The sequence below is a fragment of the Aegilops tauschii genome, chromosome 5 (assembly GCF_002575655.3).
Source record: "Aegilops tauschii subsp. strangulata cultivar AL8/78 chromosome 5, Aet v6.0, whole genome shotgun sequence".
Classification (NCBI taxonomy): Eukaryota; Viridiplantae; Streptophyta; class Magnoliopsida; order Poales; family Poaceae; genus Aegilops; species Aegilops tauschii.
The window spans coordinates 28,501,473-28,528,068 of NC_053039.3; the positions used below are offsets into that span (position 1 = coordinate 28,501,473).

General features: G+C 41.1%; 3 protein-coding genes across 5 annotated transcripts; 2 read left to right on the top strand and 1 right to left on the bottom strand.

Annotated features, from left to right (window-relative positions):
- Window positions 1-19,692: 19,692 nt before the first annotated feature.
- On the top strand, window positions 19,693-20,397 carry LOC141022500 (2-isopropylmalate synthase A-like). The gene is made up of 2 exons (XM_073498758.1): window positions 19,693-20,312; window positions 20,355-20,397. The coding sequence occupies exons 1-2, from the start codon at window positions 19,693-19,695 to the stop codon at window positions 20,395-20,397; spliced, it is 663 nt and encodes a 220-aa protein (XP_073354859.1).
- A 274-nt stretch (window positions 20,398-20,671) lies between these two features.
- On the top strand, window positions 20,672-24,141 carry LOC109751481 (2-isopropylmalate synthase A). 3 transcript variants are annotated; one of them, XM_040388715.3, is made up of 10 exons: window positions 20,672-20,902; window positions 20,990-21,117; window positions 21,217-21,427; window positions 21,506-21,586; window positions 21,683-21,772; window positions 21,857-21,937; window positions 22,147-22,214; window positions 23,249-23,282; window positions 23,384-23,461; window positions 23,610-24,141. In XM_040388715.3, exons 1-10 carry the CDS (start codon window positions 20,795-20,797, stop codon window positions 23,883-23,885), a joined length of 1,155 nt encoding a protein of 384 aa, XP_040244649.1. In that variant the 5' UTR covers window positions 20,672-20,794; the 3' UTR covers window positions 23,886-24,141. The 3 variants fall into 3 exon arrangements, with proteins under 3 accessions (XP_040244649.1, XP_040244650.1, XP_040244651.1); XM_040388716.3 differs by having other exon boundaries at window positions 23,252-23,282; XM_040388717.3 differs by having other exon boundaries at window positions 20,673-20,902; window positions 21,020-21,117.
- A 1,530-nt stretch (window positions 24,142-25,671) lies between these two features.
- On the bottom strand, window positions 25,672-26,588 carry LOC109751521 (probable glutathione S-transferase GSTU6). Its single transcript, XM_020310410.4, has 2 exons — window positions 26,256-26,588; window positions 25,672-26,176 (listed from the first exon to the last, which is right to left on the bottom strand). The coding sequence occupies exons 1-2, from the start codon at window positions 26,586-26,588 to the stop codon at window positions 25,802-25,804; spliced, it is 708 nt and encodes a 235-aa protein (XP_020165999.1). The 3' UTR covers window positions 25,672-25,801.
- Window positions 26,589-26,596: the final 8 nt, after the last annotated feature.

The following is a 26,596-nucleotide window of genomic DNA, read 5'->3' on the forward strand; positions in this document are numbered from 1 at the left end:
AAAAGAAGATTACATCGAATAGATCTCCAAGAGAATCGAGGAGAACTTTGTATTGAGATCCAAAGAGAGAGAAGAAGCCATCTAGCTAATAACTATGGACCCAAAGGTCTGAGGTAAACTAATCACACATCATCGGAGAGGCTATGGTGTTGATGTAGAAGCCCTCCGTGATCAATGCCCCCTCCGGCGGATCGCCGGAAAAGGTCCCAAGATGGGATCTCACGGGTACAGAAGGTTGCGTCGGTGGAAATAGGGCTTTGTCTCCTCTGCTGATGGTTTGGGGGTACGTAGGTATATATAGGAGGAAGAAGTAGGTCGGTGGAGCCACGAGGGGCCCATGAGGGTGGAGGGTGCGCCCCCCTGCCTCGTGGCTTCCTCGTTGGTTGCTTGACATCCACTCCAAGTCCTCTGGATCATGTTTGTTTCGAAAATCACGTTCCCGAAGGTTTCATTCCGTTTGGACTCCGTTTGATATTCTTTTCCTTCGAAACACTGAAATAGGCAAAAAACAGCAATTTGGGTTGGGCCTCCGATTAATAGGTTAGTCCGAAAAATAATATAAAAGTGTATAATAAAGCCCATTAAACATCCAAAACAGAATATATAATAGCATGGAACAATCAAAAATTATAGATACGTTGGAGACGTATCAAACATCCCCAAGCTTAATTCCTGCTCGTCCTCGAGTAGGTAAATGATAAAAACAGAATTTTTGATGTGGAATGCTACTTAGCATAATTCTCAATGTAATTCTTTTTATTGTGGCATGAATATTTAGATCCGAAAGATTCTAGATAAAAGTTTAATGTTGACATAAAAACAATAATACTTCAAACATGCTAACCAAGCAATTATTTCTTATCAAAATAACATAGCCAAAGAAAGCTCATCCCTACAAAATCATATAGTTAGGCCATGTTTCAATTTCGTCACACGAAATGTTCTCATCATGCATAACCCTGATGACAAGCCGAGCAATTGGTTCATACTTTTTAACGCGCTTCAGCCTTTTCAACCCTTACGCAATACATGAGCGTAAGCCATGGATATAGCACTATGGGTGGAATAAAGTATAATGATGCGGTTATGTGAGAAGACAAAAAGGTAGAAAGTCTCACATGGACGCGGCTAATCAATAGGCTATGGAGATGCCCATCAATTGATGCCAATGAGAGGAGTAGGGATTGCCATGCAACGGATGCACTAGAGCTATAAATATGTGAAAGCTCAACAAAAGAAACTAAGTGGGTGTGCATCCAACTTGCTTGCTCACGAAGACCTAGGGCATTTTGTGGAAGCCACCATCATTGGAATATACAAGCCAAGTTCTATAATGAAAAATTCCCACTAGTATATGAAAGTGATAACATAGGAGACTCTCTATCATGAAGATCACGGTGCTACTTTGAAGCACAAGTGTGGAAAAAGGATAGTAACATTGTGCCTTCTCTCTTTTTCTCTCATATTTTTTCTCTTTTTTTTTCTTGGGCCTTCTCTTTTTTTTTTGGCCTCTTTTTTTAGTCCGGAATCTCATCCCGACTTGTGGGGGAATCATAGTCTCCATCATCCTTTCCTCACATGGGACAATGCTCTAATAATGATGATCATCACACTTTTATTAGTTACAACTCAAGAATTACAACTCAACACTTAGAACAAAATATGACACTATGTGAATGCCTCCGGCGGTGTACCGGGATATGCAATGCACCAAGAGTGACATGTATGAAAAATTATGAAAGGTGGCTTTGCCACAAATACGATGTCAACTACATGATCATGCAAAGCAATATGACAATGATGGAGCGTGTCATAATAAACGGAACGGTGGAAAGTTGCATGGCAATGTATCTCGGAATGGCTATGGAAATGCCATGATAGGTAGGTATGGTGGCTGTTTTGAGGAAGATATCAGGAAGTTTATGTGTGATAGAGTGTATCATATCACGGGGTTTGGATGCACTGGCGAAGTTTGCACCAACTCTCAAGGCGAGAAAGGGCAATGCACGGTACTGTAGAGGCTAGAAAATTGTGGAAGGTTGAGAGTGCGTATAATCCATGGACTCACATTAGTCATAAAGAACTCATATACTTATTGCAAAAGTTTATTAGCCCTCGAAGCAAAGTGCTACTACGCATGCCCCTAGAGGGATAGATTGGTAGGAAAAGACCATCGCTCGTCCCCGACCGCTACTCATAAGGAAAGCAATAAAAGAACACCTTGTGTGTCAAAATTGTCACACAACTTTTACCATACGTGCATGCTACGGGACTTGCCAACCTTAACACAAGTATTTCTCAATTTTACAATTACTCAACTAGCGCACTCTAATATTACCACCTTTATATCTCAAAACACTTATCAAGTATCAAACTTCTCATGATATTCAATGAACTCCATATGGAAGTTTTATTATGCCAATCTTGGATGCCTATCATATTTGGATTAATTGCACAATTAAAGCAAATTACCATGCTGTTTAAGAATCTCAAAATAATATAAGTGAAGAATGATAGATCAATAATTTCTATAAAATAAAACCACCACCGTGCTCTAAAAGATATAAGTGAAGCACTAGAGCAAAAACTATATAGCTCAAAAGATATAAGTGAAGCACATAGAGTATTCTAACAAATTCCGAATCATGTGTGTTTCTCTAAAAAGGTGTGTACAGCAAGGATGATTGTGGTAAACTAAAAATCAAAGACTCAAATCATACAAGACGCTCCAAGCAAAACACATATCACGTGGTGAATAAAAATATAGCCGCAAGTAAAGTTACCGATAGACGAAGACGAAAGAGGGGATGCCTTCCGGGGCATCCCCAAGCTTAGGCTTTTGGTTGTCCTTGAATTTTACCTTGGGGTGCCTTGGGCATCCCCAAGCCTAGGCTCTTGCCAATCCTTGTTCCATAATCCATCAAATCTTTACCCAAAACTTGAAAACTTCACAACACAAAACTTAACAGAAAATCTCGTGAGCTCCGTTAGCGAAAGAAAACAAAACACCACTTCAAGTTACTGTAATGAACTCATTCTTTATTTATATTGGTGTTAAACCTACTGTATTACAACTTCTCTATGGTTTATAAACTCTTTTACTAGCCATAGATTCATCAAAATAAGCAAACAACACACGAAAAACAGAATCTGTCAAAAACAGAACAGTCTGAAGTAATCTGTAACTAACGCAAACTTATGGAACTCCAAAAATTCTACCAAAATAGGAAGACCTAGATAATTTGTTTATTGATCTACTGCAATTGGAATCAGTATTTTATCACATTCTGGTGATATTTAACAATTGTTTTCGTGAACAGAAAGTTTCTGGAATTTTCAGCAAGATCAAATAACTATCATCCAAGAAGATCCTATAGGTTTAACTTGGCACAAACACTAATTAAAACATAAAAAAACATCTAACCAGAGGATAGATGGATTATTTATTACTAAACAGAACCAAAAAGCAAGAAAATAAAATAAAATTGGGTTGCCTCCCAACAAGCGCTATCGTTTAACGCCCCTAGCTAGGCATTGATAATTTTAATGATGCTCACATCAAAGACAAGAATTAAAGCACAAAGAGAGCATCTTAAAACACGTCACAAACACATCTAAGTCTAACATACTTCCTATGCATAGGCATCTTATAGGAAAACAAATTATCATAGCAAGCAAAAACTAGCATATGCAAGGAAGTGGAAAGAAACAATAGCAATCTCAACATAACGAGAGGTAATGTTGTAACATGAAAATTCCTACAACCATATTTTCCTATCTCATAATAATTACATGTAGGATCATAAGCAAATTCAACAATATAGCTATCACAAAAAATATTCTTAACACGATCCACATGTATGCAAAGTTGACACTCTTCCAAAATAGTGGGATTAACATTAACTAAAGTCATGACCTCTCCAAACCCACTTTTATCAAAAACTTCATAAGATTGAACGTTATCCAAATATGTGGGATCTAAAGTTGACACTCTTCCAAACCCACTTTCAATATTATTGCAAACATTATTATCAATCTCATATTCATCATGGGGCTTAAATAAATTTTCAAGATCATAAGAAGAATCACCCCAATCATGATCATTGCAACAAGTAGTGGACATAGCAACACTAGCATCCCCAAGCTTAGGGTTTTGCATATTATTAGCACAATTGACATCAAGAGAATTTATTATAACATCATTGCGATCATGCTTTTCATCGAAGGAACTATCAAGTATGGGTGCGATAGCAACGATCTCATGATTAACATATGGGACTATAGCAAATTCATCTTTATAAATATTGGCATCATGGCCACAAGAATAGCAAGCATCATGTTCATCAAGGGATATTTCAATCAAATCATCGGAATCATAATTATCTATAGATTCATGCATATCATTATTTTCTTCCTCCATAGACTCCTGCAAAATATCAGCCTCTTCTTGGACAGCGGAGGAGTCCTCAATATATGGTTTAACATAGGCATTGGAAGCATAATTATCATAACAATATTTAAGTATGGCAAAATTTTCAGATTTGTAAAGAGTAGCATCATACGTTTCAATCAAAGAAGCAATTTCATAAGCACCCTTAAAAGCAACAAATTCTTCAATTTGTTGAGCATCATAGTAATTATAAACACCCTTAGCATACGAAGATACGATTCCATTATCACTAAACTCACATTGGTAGGGAAGGTGTTTCTTAATGTTTTCAGAGCAACAAGTAAAATCATAAATTTCACAAAGATTCCAAGCATAACACATCAATCTGTTTATTTGATCCCATAAGAGTCTCCCCTTTTCAGACAAACGATGACGCACAAAATGAGCATGCTCATCTAAAGATTTCCCATCAACTAAGCTAGTTGGGGTTTCAGCACGAGCGCATAAGGATCGAAGATGATCCAAGTACAACACTTTAAGAGGATCCATATCAATAGATTTTTAGCAAGAAAAGATGCAAGCAAATAGAAGGCACATGGTAACACAAACAAACAATAGATCTGGCGAGAAAAAGGAAAACGAAAAAGAAGGCGAATAAAATGGCAAAGGTGAAGTGGGGGAGAGGAAAACGAGAGGCAAATGGCAAATAATGTAATGCGAGGGATAAGAGTTTGTGATGGGTACTTGGTATGTCTTGACTTGTGCGTAGACTCCCCGGCAACGGCGCCAGAAATCCTTCTTGCTGCCTCTTGAGCACTGCATTGGTTTTCCCTTGAAGAGGAAAGGATGATGCAGCAAAGTAGCGTAAGTATTTCCTCAGTTTTTGAGAACCAAGGTAACCAGCAGGAGGCCACGCTCAAGTCCCTTGTACCTACACAAACAAATAAGAACCTTGCAACCAACGCGATAAAGGGGTTGTCAATCCCTTCACGGCCACTTGCAAAGTGAGATCTGATAGAGATGATAAGATAATATTCTTGGTATTTTTAGGATAAAGATTAAAAGTAAAGATTGCACAATAAACGGCGCCAGAAATAGCTTGTTGACGGGAAATTAATATGATGGAAAATAGACCCGGGGGGCCATAGGTTTCACTAGTGCCTTCTCTCAAGATAGCATAAGTATTACGGTGGGTAAACAAATTACTGTCGAGCAATTGATAGAATTGAGCATAGTTATGAGAATATCTAGGTATGATCATGTATATAGGCATCACGTCCGTGACAAGTAGACCGACTCCTGCCTGCATCTACTACTATTACTCCACACATCGAGCGCTATCCAGCATGCATCTAGAGTATTAAGTTCATAAGAACAGAGTAACGCTCTAAGCAAGATGACATGATGTAGAGGGATAAACTCATGCAATATGATATAAACCCCATCTTTTTATCCTCGATGGCAACAATACAATACGTGTCGTTTCCCCTACTGTCACTGGGATCGAGCACCGCAAGATTGAACCCAAAGCTAAGCACTTCTCCCATTGCAAGAAAGATCAATCTAGTAGGCCAAACCAAACTGATAATTCAAAGAGACTTGCAAAGATAACCAATCATACATAAAAGTATTCAAAGAAGATTCAAATATTGTTCATAGATAATCTTAATCATAAACCCACAATTCATCGGATCTCGACAAACACACCGCAAAAGAAGATTACATCAAATAGATCTCCAAGAGAATCGAGGAGAACTTTGTATTGAGATCCAAAGAGAGAGAAGAAGCCATCTAGCTAATAACTATGGAACCGAAGGTCTGAGGTAAACTACTCACACATCATCGGAGAGGCTATGGTGTTGATGTAGAAGCCCTCCGTGATCAATGCCCCCTCCGGCGGAGCGCCGGAAAAGGCCCCAAGATGGGATCTCACGGGTACAAAAGGTTGCGGCGGTGGAAATAGGGTTTTGGCTCCTCTGCTAATGGTTTGGGGGTACGTAGGTATATATAGGAGGAAGAAGTAGGTCGGTGGATCCATGAGGGTGGAGGGCGCGCCCAGGGGGGTAGGCGCGCACCCCTGCCTCGTGGCTTCCTCGTTGGTTCCTTGACGTCCACTCCAAGTCCTCTGGATCACATTTGTTCCGAAAATCACGTTCCCGAAGGTTTCATTCCGTTTGGACTCCGTTTGATATTCTTTTCCTTGGAAACACTGAAATAGGCAAAAAAAACAGCAATTTGGGCTGGGCCTCCGGTTAATAGGTTAGTCCCAAAAATAATATAAAAGTGTATAATAAAGCCCATTAAACATCCAAAACAGAATATATAATAGCATGGAACAATCAAAAATTATAGATACGTTGGAGACACATCATGTACTGAGGAGGATCCTCAGGGTGCCACTGGTTAGCGATCTCCTCCGGATTCCACTGATAAACAGACTGATTGTGAGGATCAAGTGGTGGCTCCGGCTCGGGCTCTGGAGCTGATGTTAGGCTCCAGTAGGCATGAATGGCCTCTGGCAGAACAAGGTACATGCCTGAAGATAAGTTGAACAAAGAAGGAGCAGGCAAGGTAATAGTCTCAAAGTAATTTTTATCAAATATCAGTCTATAGTTTAGCATCTTTTTCTTATTCTTAACAATAAAATCATGTGCTACCATACTCTTATAGTCTAGAAAAATAAGAGGTAGCAACTTTTCCTCTTTCTCATAGTGTCTAATAGGTATCTCAAAATATTTAGCAAGACGCGAAGCAAAGATACCTCCAAAGATTGGACCCTCCATACGGTTCAGATTTAACTGCTTAGCAACAATAGCGCCTAAACTAAAAGTGGAATAAGCATGGCGCAGAATAAGAATATCAGGGGCACTAAGATTTCCACAGTTCCCGCGACCAATTAAGCATCTACTAGCAAATATTGCAAAGTAACGTAGAACAGGAAAGTGTATGCTAGTAATTCTTGCATCGGAAACCTTCCTCGTCTCCCCTACAGCGATCATATCAATAAACCCTTCCACATTGTTACGATGTGGTTCCTCTATGCTGCCCTCAAAGGGCAACTTGCAAACCCCACAAAAGTCATAAAGTGACATCTCCTTATACTCATCATATAAATAAAAATCCACTGAAGGTGGTGATCTCCTAGCATGGAAATGAAAATTTTGCACAAAAATATTAGTGAGTAGGAGATACTGATCGAGCTGGTCGTGGAGGAAGTCGGTGAGGCCTGCATTCTTAGCTGAATAATAAAAATCATCATGAATCCCGGCTGCTCTCAAGAACTCATCACAAGGCCATTCACACGGCCGAACCTCCGTGGTGCGAGGGAGATTATATTTGGGCTTCTTATCCTCTTCACTTTGCTTATCCTTCGAGCTTCGGCTCGAAGAGCCCCTCAAAAATCTCTTCATCATTTTCTGAAATTTTCTGAAATTTTTAGTAACTCAAAATAAAAGTGAACAAAACTCAACAAAATTGATAGCAACTACTCCCAGAAGTGCCTAGAGACTATATCATGCATTAGAACTACTTGGGACCATATAAATTTGACATGCAAGCTCAAGAACAGGGTCACCTAAGCATCAAAATTTTGCAATGAATAAAGCACTAGAACAAAAACTAATTGGACCATTGAAGGAGTCACATACCGAAGAACAATCCCCCAAAGCAGTTTTGTGAGTGGATCTTTGAGCAAGGAGATCGAAAATGGCAGCAAGATGAGCTAGAACTCGTGCTTTGAGCTGGTGGGTGATTTTTTTCTAGAGGAAGGAGTGTGTGGGTGCTGGAATAAGTGGAGGGGGCACGTGGGGCCCATGAGGCAGGGGCGCGCCCTGGACCCTCCTAGCCAGGTGCTGGCTCCCCCTGATGTGTTCTCAGTGCCAGATATTCTCAAATATTCTAGAAAAAATCATATTTCATTTTCAGGGCATTTGGAGAACTTTTATTTTTGGAGTATTTTTTATTGCAAGGATAATTCAGAAACAGACAGAAAATACTATTTTTGCTTTATTTAATCTAAATAACAGAAAGTAAAAGGAGGGTACAGAAAGTTATGCTTTCTAACTTCATCCATCTCATGCTCATCAAAAGGAATCTACTAACAAGGTTGATCAAGTCTTGTTAACAAACTCATTCCGAATCGCATGAAACCGGAGAATTTTCGAATAGCACTAGGTTACCTCAACGGGGATATGCACATCCCCAATAATAAGAATATCATATTTTTTCTTGACAGTAGGAAGAGGAAATTCAAAACCTCCAATAGTAATCGTTGGAATTTTTCCAATAGAATTGATACTGTGGACTTGAGGTTGTTTACTCGGAAAGTGTACCATATGCTCATTGCCATTAACATGAAAAGTGACATTGCCTTTGTCGCAATCAATAACAGCCCCTGCAGTATTCAAAAAGGGTCTAGCAAGGATAATTGACATACTATCATCCTCGGGAATATAAAGAACAACAAAGTCCATTAAAATAGTAACGTTTGCAACCACAACAGGCACATCCTCACAAATACCGACAGGTATAGCAGTTGATTTATCGGCCATTTGCAAAGATATTTCAGTAGGTGTCAACTTATTCAAATCAAGTCTACGATATAAAGAGAGAGGCATAACACTAACACCGGCTCCAAGATCACATAAAGCAGTTTTAACATAGTTTCTTTTAGTGGAGCATGGTATAGTTGGTACCCCTGGATCTCCAAGTTTCTTTGGTATTCCACCCTTAAAAGTATAATTAGAAAGCATGGTGGAAATTTCAGCTTCCGGTATCTTTCTTTTATTTGTAACAATTTCTTTCATGTACTTAGCATAAGGATTCATCTTAAGCATATCAGTCAAACGCATACACAAAAATATAGGTCTAATCATTTCAGCAAAGCGCTCAAAATCCTCATCATCCTTTTTCTTGGATGGTTTAGGAGGAAAAGGCATGGGTTTCTGAACCCATGGTTCTCTTTCTTTACCATGCTTCCTAGCAATGAAGTCTCTCTTATCATAACGTTGATTCTTTGATTGTGGGTTATCAAGATCAACAGCAGGTTCAATTTCTACATCATTGTTATTGCTAGGTTGAGCATCAACATGAACATCATCATTAACATTATCACTAGGTTCATGTTCATTACCAGATTGTGTTTCCGCATCAAAGATAGAAATATCATTGGGATTCTCAGGTGTGTCAACAACAGGTTCACTAGAAGCATGCAACTTTTTATTGTTTTTAGAAGGACTAGGTGCATCAACATTAGTTCTCTGAGAATCTTGCTCAATTCTCTTAGGGTGGCCCTCGGGATACAAAGGTTCCTGAGTCATTTTACCCCCTCTAGTCATAACTCTAATAGCATTATCATTTTTCTTATTGTTTAATTCATTGAGCAAATCATTTTGAGCTTTAAGCACTTGTTCTACTTGAGTGGTAACCATAGAAGCATGTTTACTAATGAGTTTAAGTTCACCCTTAACTCTAGACATATAACCACTCAAGTGTTCAATCATATAAGCATTACGTTTCAATTGTCTACCAACATAAGCATTGAAGTTTTCTTGTTTAACAATAAAATTATCAAACTCATCTAAGCATTGGCTAGCAGACTTATAACGAGGAATATCACCTTCATCAAATCTATAGAGAGAATTTACCTTTACTACCTGTGTCAGGTTATCAAGACCATGTATTTCTTCAATAGGTGGTAAATTCTTAACATCTTCAGCTTTAATACCTTTTTCTTTCATAGATTTCTTTGCCTCTTGCATATCTTCAGGACTGAGAAATAGAATACCCCTTTTCTTCGGAGTTGGCTTAGGAGTTGGTTCAGGAAGTGTCCAATTATTTTCATTAGTCAACATATTATTCAATAGCAATTCAGCTTGATCAACTATTCTTTCCCTGAAAACACAACCATCACAACTATCCAGGTGGTCTCTGGAAGCATCGGTTAGTCCATTATAAAAGATATCAAGTATTTCATTTTTCTTGAGAGGATGATCAGGAAAAGCATTAAGTAATTGGAGAAGGCTCCCCCAAGCTTGTGGGAGACTCTCTTCTTCAATTTGCAGAAAATTATATATTTCCCATAAAGCAGCTTGTTTCTTATGAGCGGGGAAATATTTAGCAGAGAAGTAATAAATCATATCCTGGGGACTACGCACACAACCAGGATCAAGAGAATTAAACCATGTTTTAGCATCACCCTTCAATGAGAACGGAAATAGCTTAAGGATATAGTAGTAACGAGTTTTCTCATCATTAGTGAATAGGGTGGCTATAACATTTAATTTAGTAAGATGTGCCACAACAATTTCAGATTCATAACCATAAAAAGGATCAGATTCAACCAAAGTAATTATCTCAGTATCAACAGAGAAATCATAATCCTTATCAGTAACACAGATAGGTGAAGTAGCAAAAGCAGGGTCATATTTCATTCTAGCATTCAAAGATTTTTCTTTCAGCTTAGCTAATAATTTCTTAAGATCATATCTATCATTGCAAGCAAGAAAATCTCTAGCAGTTTCTTCATCCATAACATAAACCTCAGGCACAACAGGCAATTCATATCTAGGGGGAGAATCTTCATCATCACTTTCATCAATATTATCAGTTTCAATAATTTCATTCTCTCTAGCCCTAGCAAGTTGTTCATCAAGAAATTCACCTAGTGGCACAGTAGTATCAAGCATAGAAGTAGTTTCATCATAAGTATCATGCATAGCAGAAGTGGCATCATCAATAACAAGCGACATATTAGAATTAATAGCAGAAGCAGGTTTAGGTGTCGCAAGCTTACTCAAAACAGAAGGTGAATCAAGTGCGGAGCTAGATGGCAGTTCCTTACCTCCCCTCGTAGTTGAGGGATAAATTTTGGTTTTCTCGTCTTTCAAGTTCCTCATAGTGATCAGCAGATATAAATCCCAAATGACTCAAAGAATAGAGCTATGCTCCCCGGCAACGGCGCCAGAAAATAGTCTTGATAACCCATAAGTATAGGGGATCGCAACAGTTTTCGAGGGTAGAGTATTCAACCCAAATTTATTGATTCGACACAAGGGGAGCCAAAGAATATTCTCAATTATTAGCAGTTGAGTTGTCAATTCAATCACACCTGGATAACTTAATATCTGTAGCAAAATATTTAGTAGCAAAGTAGTATGGAAGTATCGGTAACGGTGGTAAAAGTAACAGTAGCAGTTTTGTAGTAATTGTAAAAGTGGCAACGGAAAAGTAACTAAGCAAAGAGCAATATGTGAAAAGCTCGTAGGCACTGGATTAGTGATGGAGAATTATGTCGGGTGTGATTCCTCATGCAAAAGTTATAACATAGGGTGACACAGATCTAGCTCCAGTTCATCAATGTAATGTAGGCATGTATTCCGAATATAGTCATACGTGCTTATGGAAAAGAACTTGCATGACATCTTTTGTCCAACCCTCCCGTGGCAGCGGGGTCCTATTTGAAACTAAGGGATATTAAGGCCTCCTTTTAATAGAGTACCGGACCAAAGCATTAACACTTAGTGAATACATGAACTCCTCAAACTACGGTCATCACCGGCAAGTATCCCGATTATTGTCACTTCGGGGTTAACGGATCATAACACATAATAGGTGACTATAGACTTGCAAGATAGGATCAAGAACTCACATATATTCATGAAAACATAATAGGTTCAGATCTGAAATCATGGCACTCGGGCCCTAGTGACAAGCATTAAGCATAGCAAAGTCATAGCAACATCAATCTCAGAACATAATGGATAGTAGGGATCAAATCCTAACAAAACTAACTCGATTACATGATAAAATCTCATCCAACCCATCACCATCCAGCAAGCCTACGATGGAATTACTCACACACGGCGGTGAGCATCATGAAATTGGTGATGGAGGAAGGTTGATGATGACGACGGCGACGGATTCCCCTCTCCGGAGCCTCGAACAGACTCCAGATCAGCCCTCCCGAGAGAGATTAGGGCTTGGCGGCGGCTCCGTATCGTAAAACGCGATGAATCCTTCTCTCTAATTTTTTTCTCCCCGAACGTGAATATATAGAGTTGGAGTTGAGGTCGGTGGAGCTCCAGGGGGCCCACGAGGCAGGGGGGCACGCCCAGGGCGGGTAGGCGCGCCCCCCACCCTCGTGGACAGGGTGTGGCCCCCCTGGTCTTGATTCTTTCGCCAGTATTTTTTATTAATTCCAAAAATATTCTCCGTGAAGTTTCAGGTCATTCCGAGAACTTTTATTTCTGCACAAAATAACACCATGGCAATTCTGCTGAAAACAGCGTCAGTCCGGGTTAGTTCTATTCAAATCATGCAACTTAGAGTCCAAAACAAGGGCAAAAGTGTTTGGAAAAGTAGATACGATGGAGACGTATCACCTATCAAGCTCGCCTTGGGTCCTGATGCGAGTGTTTCTTTTTATTTCTTCTTCAATTAGCGATCAAATAATAATGCCCTCGAATTTTGTATGATCAAGACCAAATGTTTCTTATGCGCTAAGTGTTAGTAGCAGATACCAGAGTGATCCAGGAGTGGCCCACTAAACAACAGTTAAAAATATTTTCAAATACCTCGGAGGAACAAAGGACATGCTCCTAGTTTATAGAGACCTGGGTTCGATCCCAGGTTCCTCATTTTTCTCTTCTTTTCTCTCAAGCGCTCCTCCCCCCCCCCCCCCCCCCCCCACACACACACATATGGGCAAGGCGTGACACCCTTGATTTTCTTTTCTTTTCATTTTTTGCCTTTTCTTTTCTCATTTCTGTTTTTGTATTCCTTCTTTAAATTAATTTCGGACTTTCAAAAATTCCGAATTTCGAAAAGTTGTCTGCTTTTTATATTTGAGAAATCAAAAAATGTTCGTGAATTCTAAAAATGGTCAGGAAATCACAAAATGTTCGTGACTTAAAAAAATGTTTGCATATTATAAAAAAAATCATGATATCAAAAAATCGTGAAATAAAGAATGTTCATAATTTTTAAAAAACCACCGTGTATTCAAAACATATTAGGGAATTTGAAAACAATGTCCATGAAATTTTAGAAAATATTCAAACATATCCATTGAAATAGACCCGTAAATAACAAACAAAACGAACCGTCGCTTACATAGAGTTTTTTTAGGAATTCTGTAAATGTGTTTTATGATTTTGTTTAGTCCATTGTGCGTTGGGTAAAAAAAGGTTTTTGTGTTCCATAAAGTGATGAGCCCCAAAAGTATTAATACAACTTCCTATGTGTTAGTTTTTGTAAGATATATGAAAATGACTAAATGTATAATTTGCCTCCTTACATAGCTATGTTTATTCCGAAAATGCCAAATGGAGACCGAGCTCCATGAAGGCCTTTATTTGAAAACTTGAAAATTTAATCTTTTCGGTTTCAAAATATTCTGAAAATAAATACACATATACCTAGATACCTAATGTACATGTGTGCAAATTTTCAGGTCGAAATACATTAAAATCTGAGCTAAAACAAGACAAATCTAGGGCCTTTTAGCATATGTACTGTTCATATATAAAGTCCATGAATTTGGTTTTTTTGTACAGCTCGTAATTCAAGGTATTTCATCCTGAAATTTTTCACACATACACTTTACATCCTTGCATACATGTGTACTGTTTTCAAATTTTTTTAACTGAAATTTATGAATTTTGAATTATTCAAAATAAAGGGCTCCATGGAGCTCGGACTCCAAAATGCCCTACTATGTTTATTCTGGTATTATAGTTTTACTAGTCATGGAAAATACTCCCATGCTAGGTCAAGGTAAGACACATCATTCATCAATCTAGCTTAGCCAGGGTCCTTAATGCAATTTGCTCAACCAAAATATTTTTTGGTGTGGCGCCTTAGGAAATCAAGTCGTGATGAGACCATCACATTTTTAGTTTTTGAAATGATTTTTTAAAAGTCCCTTATCTCATCATGACATGATTCAGACATAGTTTATAAAATGACATTTCAAAAGTCTTTATCTCATCCTAGCATAATGTGCATAAGTTGGTTGTTTTTCTCCCGTTGCAACGCATGGACATATTTACTGGTATAATTAACAAAAATTGCATGCATATTGCATGTCGAGGTGGTTCTTTGGTTTATTGCATAATGAGGTGACATAGTCGTGTGTTGAAATAAATATTTTAGTAGAGATCAACTACTTATTTTTCTAGAAAAAAGATTAACTACTTATTTATATAGGATTTTGCTTGTCGTCGTAGCGTCGTCGCACACGCTTTTTCAACTATTAATAATACAGAAAAAAGAAGAAGCTAGATATAGCCCTGGACGACCCCAAACCCAAACAAGAAGTCAAGGAACTTTGCTGGCGCGACGGTTTGGAAATTCGATGCCCAGATCACTCTACTTATCGTTATGTTAACCCAGATCGTAGTGAGCACCTCGTTCTGTTAACCCAGATCACTCTGCTTATCGTTTTTTGGTCAATTGGAACGTAAATTGGATGACACCATTGCAGCATGCACTTTATTTTCTTGCTACTACCGAACATATGTTACCCAAGAAATTCCATTCCCCAACTCCGAGATTAAAAAAGTTCATAAAAAAACTCCTGGATAAAAAACATGTCCTACAGGCTACAGAGACACCAGGACCGTGCATTCGAAGGCACCAGTGTTTCTTGGGGATCAAGCTGCGGTTCGCTTTCGCTTGGGTAAATGGTGCTCCTGGCCGCGCACCTTGATCACTCGCCGAGGAAAAAGTCTTTGACAAGGGGAGGAAAAAGTCTCTAGATTCTGGAATCCACGCCGTCTACTCCAACCGACTACTGTGGCACGCCTCTCCGGCTCGTCGTCATCGCCGCGAGCCCCAGGGCTTAGGCATGTACAATGATTAATAAAATAGTTTTATCTTAAGTCTTGCATGTAATTTAGAGATGATACTAAAGCATGTCTACAATACGCCATCTTTTAGCCTTATCTTAAATAACTAGCTATTCCTAAAAATATGGTGAGACATATTGTGCTAAAAGATTATTTTTTGTCTTCTCAGAGAAGGCAAGTTTTTTCTTATAATTCCTTTTTTCTCCACCTCATCATTTATCCTACGTGACATTTCTAAAATAAAACCATTGTACATGCCTTTAGAGCATCTCAGGCGCTAGGATAGGAATCCTGGCCGATTAGCGGTTTAACCATCATATCACCCATGACATCAGCGCAATATTAGGTGCCAGGCGCTTGACCCTTTTTTTTCTCACGGGAAGGTAAACGACGCAGTGAATTGCTGCCGGTTTCTTTGTTTATTAACGCCTTAATTAGCGGCCAGCGTTGCGTAAGACGAACGCTTAAATATTTTATAATTTGATAATTTTTTTTGCTATAAGCGCCTAAGCAAGCGACTTGCATTGAATATGCCCTTAGGTCACGTACAATGTAGGGAGCTAGAGTGTGTGTGTCTATATATATATATATATATATATATATATATATATATATATATATATATATATATATATATATATATATATATATATATATATATATATATATATATATATATATATATATATATATATATATCACGTTCAAGATTAATAGACCGACTTCCGCCTGCATCTACTACTATTACTTCACACAGACCATTATCTAGCATGCATGTAGTGTATTAAATTTATGGACAAACGGAGTAATGCAATAAGAATGATGACATGATGTAGACAAGATCTATTTACATAGGAATAGACCCCATCTTTTTGTCCTTAATAGCAACGATACATGCGTGCCTCGCTACCCTTTCTATCACTGGGTGAGAACACTGCAAGATCGAACCCATCACAAAGCACCTCTTCCCATTGCAAGAAAAATCAATCTAGTTAGCCAAATCAAACCAAAGTTTCGGAGAAGAAATATGAGACTATAATAATCATTCATATAAGAGATCAAAGAAGACTCAAATAATATTCATGAATATAAATCTGATTATAAACTCACAATTCATCGGATCCCAACAAACACACCGCAAAAAGTCATTACATCAAATAGATCTCCAAGAACATCGAGAAGAATATTGTATTGAGAATCAAAAAGAGAGAAGAAGCCATCTAGTTACTGCCTATGGACCTGTAGGTCTGTGGTAAACTACTCACGCATCCTCAGAGGAGCACCAATGAGGATGATGAACCCCTCCGTGATTGTGTTCCCCTCCGGCAGGGTGCCGGAATAGGGCTCTAGATTGGATCTCGTGGTGTTGGAACTTACGGCGGCTTGAATTGTGTTTCGTCGACTCTTCTAGGGTTTCTGGAATATTTGAGTATTTATAGAGCTGAGAGGCGGCTGAAAGGACCTACGTGGGCCCCACCACCCATCAGGGCGTGCCCAGGTGGGTGATGGGCCCCACGGGCCTCCCCTCGTGCACTTCCTTGGCTCCCAAGTTGTCTTCTGGGCAGAAAATATCTCCAAAAAGTTTCATGACATTTGGACTTCGTTTGATACTGATATTCTGCGAAGTAAAAAACAATCAAAAAACAACAACTGACACTGGGCACTATGTTAATAGGTTAGTCCCAAAAAATGATATATATACTCTCTCTGTTCCTAAATATTTTTCTTTTTAGAGATTTCAAATGGACTACCACATACAGATGTATATAGACATATTTTAGAGTGTAGATTCACTCATTTTGCTCCGTATGTAGTCACTTGTTGAAATCTCTAGAAAGACAAATATTTAGAAATGGAGGGAGTAATTGCTATAAAATGAATGTAAAACATCCAAGAATGATAATATAACTGCATGGAACAATAAAAAATTATAAATACGTTGGAGACGTATCAATCGTGTCCCCGACAGGCGGGCCAGGGGAGGACAGGGGCGTGTGTCCCGCCCGTCCACGCGTTGTTCGTTCGGCCTCAAACACGGCCCAAAGTTGGGCCAGGAATGGGTCGAAAGCGGACTGAAAATGGACAACGGTATGTTTGCTCCCGCGCGTTGGGCGGCCAGTTCTGTCCGTTTACCCCCAAGTGGACGCGGGCGGGCCATTTGGGGTCGTGCGTTGGAGTTGGCCTCATGGACATCCTACAACTTCCCATGGTGCTCAACATTGTGTTGCCGCTCATGCAGCAGATGGCGTGGCCATGCCTGCGCCTCATCATCGTGTCTGGGTTTGAAGTCACACTCGATGTTGGCGCCGTGGCGATGTATGTTGGGACGATGGTGATCCTTAAGGCGGGGTCGATGTCCCACTCCGGACACAGATCATCTGACGTAGCTAACCATGCCTTTCCTTGCCTTTCAGTCGCTGACAGGTGGGCCCCGCGCCTAGTGGGACCCATGTGTCAGTGTCTCAACGGCAGGATGGGCTACGCCAGGGGATCCTCGTCCGTCCCACTCCTCCACCCCATAGGTACTAGTACAACGAGATCATCCCAAGGACGCTTTCAACGTCTAGGTGTAATGGACCGACCATTGACCCCATTCAATAAGTGAAACATATTAGTCGTCCGCTCTCTCGAATTGAGAAGTAAGCTAGGGTCAGATATGTGTCAAGTTTGTATATTGTGTTGTTGTATTGTGATCAGTATATTGTGTTGTGGTATGTCTGAAGTACTAGTATATTATACTGTTGTATTGTGATCAGTATATTTGTGTTGTGGTATGTCTGAAGTACTAGTATATTATACTGGTGTACGTGTGTCAAAGTGCTCCCTACTCCTAAACTAGAGTTTGGATAATTTTTTTCTCAAAAGTACAACTCTGGCCCTTCTCACTCTACATATAAGATTTGTTTGAAGTCACACTTAATAAAATTTAACCATATTTATATGAAAAAATGTCAAGATCTATAGTATTGTAATTATATAATATGAAAATTCAATTCATCACACACCTAATGGTATTAAATTTGTATTGTAAATGTTGATATATTTTCTATAAGGTTGATCGACGTTTACAAACTTTGACTTCAGAAAAATTTTATATACGAAGTAAAAAAGGACTGGATGAAGTATATGCTGTGAAGTCGACCAAATTTAGAGAGAAGTATGTCATGAACACATTTTAAACTAGAAAGTTTGTTTCTTTGTATTGCGAACAACGGCCACGCCAGCATCAGCATGCCGCACCCTCATGCTCTGTCAGTGGAAATTGCGCAAACCACGAGCTATTGGTGCCGATTTTGCACAGAACACCACATATTGGTCCAACATTTTGGTACGCTAGCATGCTTTCCGATAAGTGGGCCCCGCTAGTGATTGCACATGTGAAAAAAAAACGGACACATAGGTCGACCACCTAAATCTGTCAATATCTTCAAAACATTTGGTCCGATTGAGTTGGAATTTTTCAAGGTCAGTATTGATTACATGTATGATCTAATTATAATTTTTTGGCATTTTTTCTAAAAATCTCAAATTTTAAAAAACTAATGAGCTAACTAAAATTTCCACGTTGATCTTTGCCACACGTACACTTACAAGCAGGACCCATCTGTTAGAAATTATATCACCGCACCTAAACACTGGATTATACCTTGCCGCAACAGATTACATAAACATGTGATGCTCTATTCAACAAACCCGTAAAGTTGGTTTACTGTACAAAATTAACACCAATAGTTGATATTTTCTCTGCTTTGTCATAGGGCAGTGCAGTACGCGCCCCTGAGCTGCCTATGCCGAGACAGACAAGCCCCGCCGTCCCCTCCTGGTCCTCTCAAGAAAGCCCTAGGGGAGCCATGCCCATGGATCAACGTCTTCTCCGCCTCCATGCCTGGACCAAATTAAAACTGAAACTTTGAATAAACATGAACAGTGAGCGATTGTTTGCGTACCAAAATGGTTCAGTTCTCTTAGAACCTGGTATGGGAAAGTAAACTAACAATTCATGAAAAAGTAAAAAGAAAAAAGAAAAAAGACCGAAACCTTTTCAACAAACTTGACTTGTTTGCGTACTCATATAATAATTTTGACAAAAAAAACTGACATCAGAAATCTGAGCGCAAATATCCGAGGACAATATAGAGTGAATAGTAACTCTAATATAGTGCTGATTTTGTATTTTCGCCAACAATATCATGAAAGTCTTCTTCGTAAAAAAAATTTTGCACGAGTGTAGCGCTTGAGGAAGCTCATTGTCAAAAGTCTTCATTTTTTTCAATAATTTTTGCAATTACTTTTTCTTAGGGAAAAAAAACGGGTGCATCTCCCCAGGTTTGAAACGTTCGCCTCCATGGCCATGCTCTTAAACAAGTGGCAAGTGGGTGACGAGAAGTTTATATAGTACTCGGAGGCGGACGCCCAGCACTCATATTCCCCTGAACCCAACCATAGCCGCCGACCATGAACTCCATGAACTACCTGTCCAACCCAAACTCTGTCTGCTCCATCATCCCACTAACCAGACGCGTCCCCCGCTCCACCTTCCGCATCGGCGCCGGCGCCGCGAGCACCATGGCTTACCGGCGTTACCGCCCCGTTCCCGTCGCCGCGAGCCCCATGGCTCACCGCCCCGTCCCAGGCTCCACTGTCCTGTGCTTTGCGAGTGCTCGGCAGCCGGAGCCCGTTCCGGAAAGCACCAGGAGGAAGCTCGTCGCCGCGCGCCTGCTCGCCGACCTCCGCGCCGACGCCATCGTTGCGCGCTGCTTGGACTCCCTGCCGGATGACCTGGACGCCGTGCGGGCCATCGCCATGGAGGTGGGGAACACGCCCATCGGAGAGGACGGCCACGTGCCGGTCATCTGCGCCGTGTCGGGGTGCAACAAGGGGGACATCGGCGCCGCCTGGGAGGCCCTGCGCCACGCGCAGAAGCGGCGCATCCGTCTCGTCGACGTCGACGTTGGTGCCATGCAGATGCAGCACAAGACGGCCGAGCAGGTGGTGGCCGACGCCAGGGACATGGTGGCTTACGCGCGCACTGTTGGATTCCTCCACATCGAGTTTACCCCCGAGGATCCCGCCAGGTACAAATTTTTGTTCCACAGATTTGTTTTTTTTTTCGCCAGGTACAAATTTTTGTTCGACAGATTTGTTGGCCAAATAATCTGATTGCAGTAGCACATGTTTTTTCTTTTTTTGGATCGAGATTGCACCGCAATTGTTTTTTAGATTTTTTTAGACGAACTTATTTTTTAGATTAGAGAGATATTTTGCTTGCACACCGTGACACGCCGTTTGGGTGGCCCGGCCCAAACAATGGTACTGTACTACCCGTCCGTGAGTCTGGGCCGAGCCCGACGACCACAGATCGCGTCCATCAATCGATCGGTTCGCGTCCATCATTGATCAATAAAGCGAGTGTGTTTAGACTAAAAAAAAATCAATCGAGATCGATTAACCTGTCAAAAAAAATCGAGATCGATCCTCCCCACATCAAAAAAATAAAAATAAAATCGAGATCGATCCCCTCCGCTCCGATCTTGGTCGAGCGGCGGCGCTGGTGGCGATGGAGAGCCAAGCCAGCATCTCTCCCTGGGTCAACTCCACTTTACGGGCAAGCCAGCAGCGGCAACACGCGAGGAGCAGCCGCCGCCGATCCCCTTCTCTGCTCGCGGTACTGCTTCTTCTTCTTCGGATGCCCATGCCGTTGTTCTCCTCTCATCTCCCTTGCCTACTGCTTCCGATCATGTATTGTATTCAGATTAAGTTGACACCCTTGCCGAAAATCCAGTCAGAAGTCAGTGGCCTTGTTGTCCTGTTCAACTTAAGTTTGCACGATGCGTATTTGATTTCTTGGCTGATTGTTGTGAGCATGAGTTATATATACAGGTTTACACTCATGCTGGTTTATCTCCTTTCTTTTTACAATAATAACTATTACAAACGAAGCATGAGGCTGCGAATAATAAGTCTCTCTTTGTCATCCAGGTCAGACAGGGTGTTCCTCTATCATATTCTAGGAGAAGTGATAAAAGCCGGAGCAACAAGCCTCAGCATCCCAGTTGGCCAGCACACCCCTCTTCATGAATTCCAGGAATTAATTGCTGACATAAAAGAAAACACTCCTGGGATCGAAAATGCAATCATATCTACTCCTTGCCATGACGTTCTTGGTCTTGCAAGTGCCAACACACTAGTGGTATAAATTTACTTCCTGTCATTTATTCTCTTTGGTCTAATGATGATGATCATGTTACTAATTTTGGCTTGGCTTTAGGGTGTTTTTGCACGAGCAAAGCAGTTAGAGGTGACTGTCACTGTTAGTGGTGAAAGAGTCGGAAATTCTTCCATGGAGGAGGTGAGCTCCTAACACTATATTTCTACTTACAAGTTTGTCTTACGGGGTGGGGAAAATATGAGTGTGGCCTGATAATAAATTGTAACCCCTCTTCAGGTTGTCATGGAAATTAAATTTTCTCGAGAACTTTCAGGTGACCTATATACTGGAGTTAATACCCAAGGAAGTACCATGAAAAGCAAAATGGTACATATTGGTCTTTTGTCTTTGTCCTTGTAACAGTTCTCAGGCAACTTGGGTTTCTTGTGCAAAATTCTGTAATTATTGTAGATGCAAGAGCAGAGTGGACTTCACGCGCAGCTGCATAATGCTACTCTTGGCGCTATTGCTCATGAAAGGGAAATTAATCTGGTACCTGAATTTGCAGCCTCTTCCATCAGTATTACCATCGAGCTTTCAATTCGGCTTTTATTAGTGATAGTTAGTCTGATTTCATGGCATGGCACCATTTGGCTTTGTTGATGGTGTTCTCACTGGTATATGTTCACTGTTTACGGATTAATCATTCTACGATAGAGTTGCAAAACTCAGTTTTGTTTTGTTTTGATTTGTTTTCTCAGGAATGCACTGAGATGCTTAAATTCGAAAGAACTTGTGAAATAGCATCATATGTTGATATCGGTCTCAGGTACCATTCAAAATGTATCTTTACCCCTTAGTTGACGTTCTTACAGACTTTTAATGTGATGTATTGCTAGTATATTTTTCCTCTCTCGTGGACTATCTTCTAACTTGATATGGTGTATGTGCATCCATAAAGTCTTGACTAGCGCCTGATATTGTGTCATTGCAGAGGCCGGGTGTACTTGATATCATCTTGACACTAATATATCGCCCTTCATTGAAAAATGGCTGTATGTTCCAGCTAAGGAACCCCAAATGCTTAGATTTTGAAAGTGTGCATAATATGGGGACTGTCAAATTCTTGGAGACATGTAGAGGTAGCGTCATAGGGCAATGAGTCATCAAGAAAGGGTGTTATGTACACCATTGCACTCTTTTGTCATCTGTACTCTTCTGAAGTCATCTGTACCCTTCTAAATTAGCTTATCTTGGTATAGAAATCCTGCTCGAATACATTTAGATCAAAGTTTTAAATAGCCCGCTATAGCTCCCCTGTAGCATCGCTATAGCTTTTGAAGGGCCCTCCCGCAAAGCCATGCACTTTTACTGCTAAATTACAGATGACGGTAATAGCTCGCTATTTTCCGCTATACCGCTAAATTTGAAGTCATTTAGCGCCGGTAAGCTACTGTTGGGCCAAAAATTTCTGCGCTTCCAAAATCACATCGCAGCAGTCCAGATTTCTGCCTTACTATTACTTCTTGTTCTCTATACACGTGATGCATTGATGCAAAGCTTGGTTATTAAATTAGGATGCTTGATTAGTACCTTGTTTTTTAATGCCCGAATATCTCTATGTCAAGTATATGTGATATATCATACATGATGCCTGATTGACTGTTTATTTTTCTATCTTTTTCATGATTTAAGCAAAAACGCTAAATGGGGATTAGTTCGCTATAGCTTTTCATAGCTCCTGGGCGAGTCGTCGCTAAGTGGCATAGTCCCCTACTTAAAACCCTGATTTAGATAGGCATACAGTTGTAATTTAGGTAAGTTCAGATTCCTAACCATAATCGGTGGCCTTTTTTGTTCCAGCAGAAGGCATGTCGTCAGAACTAAAGTAGTGGAGGTATTACTTGATAATTTGATCTTGTTTCTAGTTAGTGCAATTGGTTTTCTCTTTCAGCTGCTATTGCTACCAAATGACGTCCTTCATGCACAAACTTGTAGCATGGATATGGAATCACAGAGAAAGAATTTGCGGATTTATGTAAAAGCAGCTACAAAGTGGTTGCAGAGGAACAAAAGGTGATACTTTTATGGAGTATATGCTTGCTCTGTAGCTACGATGATATTCTTGAGCATTTATTGTTCTTTTCAAATGTCATACTTGTGCTTGGCTAAACAACCTGCAGTCTGACTGGACTCTGAATACTGTCATCTCTGTGTTGTACAGCCCGTCGCGCCGCTGGACTCGCGCATGGACATAACCACCCTGCTCTACAACACCGGGCAGGTGGTTGTCGTAGGCAGGTCCGTCATGGACATTGCGCAGCATCCTGTGGTGCTCAACACTGTGCTACCGCTCATGCGGCAGATGGCGTGGCCATGCCTGCGTGTCATCGTCGTGTCTGGGTTTGGCGCCACGCTCGTTGCTGGCGTCATGGCCATGTATGTTGGGGCGATGGTGATCCTTGATGCAGGGTCCACGTACCGCTCCTCCACCCTGTAGGAACTACGAGATCACCACAAGGACACTTTCGGCATCCAGGTGTGATGGATCCACCATAGACCCTGTTCAATAAGTGGAACACGCCAGCTGTTTGCTCTCCGGTTAGCTAGGAAGTAATAAGGGTCAGGGTGTTGTAATAAGGAACACACTAGCTGTTTGCTCTCAGGCTGTTGTATGCACAATCACTATATGTGCTCTTGTATTTGTGAAAACACTAGTATATTGTACTGTCGTAATAAATGTCCTGTAAAAGAAACTGTCAAGAAACAAGCACCTTTAACTGAAGATGGACCCCGATATGTACCGACCGTTCGGTCTGGGGACCTCCCTGACCGAACGAAAGGTTCGGTACGAGCGCTCTCTCTGGCCGAACGATTCCGTTCGATATAAAACAGCCACAACCCGAACCCCCCAAAACGGAACCCCCCCCCCCCCCCCCCCCCAGCCCCAGCCTGTGTGCCTTTCCTGAACGGGCCTCCCATCTCACCAACGCCATTGTTTATGACAGAAAAAAAAATCAAAGTTTCTTACTGACTACTATCAAGAATTGAAAAAGGGAACTATGAACATGATTTTGAATAGCAAAAAAAAAGAAAGAAAATTGCCATAGTGTGTGTTCTAAACTACCTTCATTATAAAAAATCAGGATGCAAAAATTTAAAAATTATGCTTTTAGACATGTCGATACGAGTAGACCATAATAATTATGAAACTAAGAAAAATGCCAGAACTTAAAAACACACAGGACAAAAAATAAGGAAATTAAGTTTGACCTGAAAAGTTGCCATTGCTTCATGTAAAACAGAATATGGTAGAAAAGCATAATTGAAAAGAAAAAAAAAAGCAAAATTTGCCAGGGTCATATTTTTTGGTTTTTGCAAATGGACCAAAAGAAAAAATCATGACAAATTCGCATTGTGTGCATGGTGGCAAAATATGTGGATTAACAATTGCCAACATGTACAAACACAAAAAAAAAGTGTACCATGTGCGTTCAAATAAAAAATTTGCCACCATGGCAATAAAGGTAAAATTTTGCCATGCCAAAATAAGGTGAAATTTGGCATGGTAAAAAATAAAGTAAAATTTGCCATGGCAATGAAAGGTAAAAAGTTGCCATGGCAAGATGGCAATGAAAAAGTAAAATTTTATCATGGCAAAGTGGAGTAAAAATTGCCACGTGTGTTCTAGTAAATTTGCCATGTACCTCCATTCCAAAATAGATGACCCAACTTTGTACTACATCTGTTGTCTCGTGCTTGTAATACATCTCCATCAGAGTGATTGCGCCTTTGTGCCTCCGTAGTTTTCTCCAGCAAGGGTTTCCACGTAAAAATTTGTGTCTCTCGTGTTTCGTTTATTTTTGTTTTGTCTAACACTCTTTCCCCATAAAAAAACGTGATTTTGTACCAGCCGCATGGATTTGTACGATGATTTTGTACAAGCCCTATTCGGCCGTAGCGGCACATCGGGCGTCCACCGCAAGGCAACAGTTATACGAAGCACCATTTCCCATAGGTGGCAAATACCGCAGGATTGTATCGCGACAGCCGTCACACGTACGCATCAAGCCACGATGCTAATCAGGGGCAGCATGCCGTCCTCTCATTAGATCTAATGTATCCAGGAAAAGGCCAAATTTTGTCGAGAAACCAAGACTTGTCAAATCTCCCTGCTCATGCGCGACGTGGCATGCTCATATCACCTGGGGTCGTGAAGATTTTCCTTTCCATCTGGAAAATATATACTGACAGACACACGTATGTGGGGCGGATGGAAGTGAAAATGTGTCAAAAAATGCATCAGCTCTATGTATCCTTTTTTTCTTAATTTAAAGTATTTGGTGAACACAATAGTTTGACAAGCCGCGCTCATTGCAGAACAAACACGCGACTGCGCGCAGAGCTCATCTGCTCTTAGTTGGTGGTGCTGGACACGGCGGTCCGAGGCTGCGTCGCCTCGGCATACTCGACGAGCCTCTCCACGCGCGGCATGACCGGCTCCACCGCGTCCAGCGCGCAGAAGAGCTCCGCCCATGCGGCCAGGAGCGGCGTGGTGGTCGGGTCGAAGGTCTGGAGCCCACATATCTCCTCCGTCGCGCGCATCGAGCCGAGGAGGCTGCCGAGCATGATATCCAGGTAGCCGGGTCCATCCCTGCCGCTGAAGAACCTCGCCTTGGACTCCCTCAACACCCCCTCCAAGGTTTCCATGGCCGCGGCCGCCTTCTTCCTCCCCTGCTCCTTCTCCTCGCCCGTCTCGCCTCTCAACGCCTGGCTCCGCGCCTTCAACAGCTGCACTGAAAAAGGTATACATGAACGCACGCCGCCATGTGAGGGTGAGGTAGTACTCAAGCAACATGTATGCACCTACCGTGTCGTCGATGAAAGCGGCCCAGAAGAGAACCATGGCTCGGCCGTAGGGGTCGTCGGCGGGGAGGAGGGACGGCTCGGCGCCGGAGAAGGCCTCGTCGATGTACCGCAGGATGACCGACGACTCGCAGACGGGCTTGCCGTTGTGGATGAGCACCGGCACCTTGCCGGCGTGGACAGGGTTGGACCTGAGGAGCAGCTCGCTCTTGTTCTGCAGGTCCTCCTCCACGTACTCGTAGCTGAAGCCCTTGAGGCGAAGCGCGATCTGCACCCGCACCACGAACGGGCTCGCCCACATGCCCAGCAACTTCAGTTCCTCTCCGCAGCCGGCCATTCCCTTCC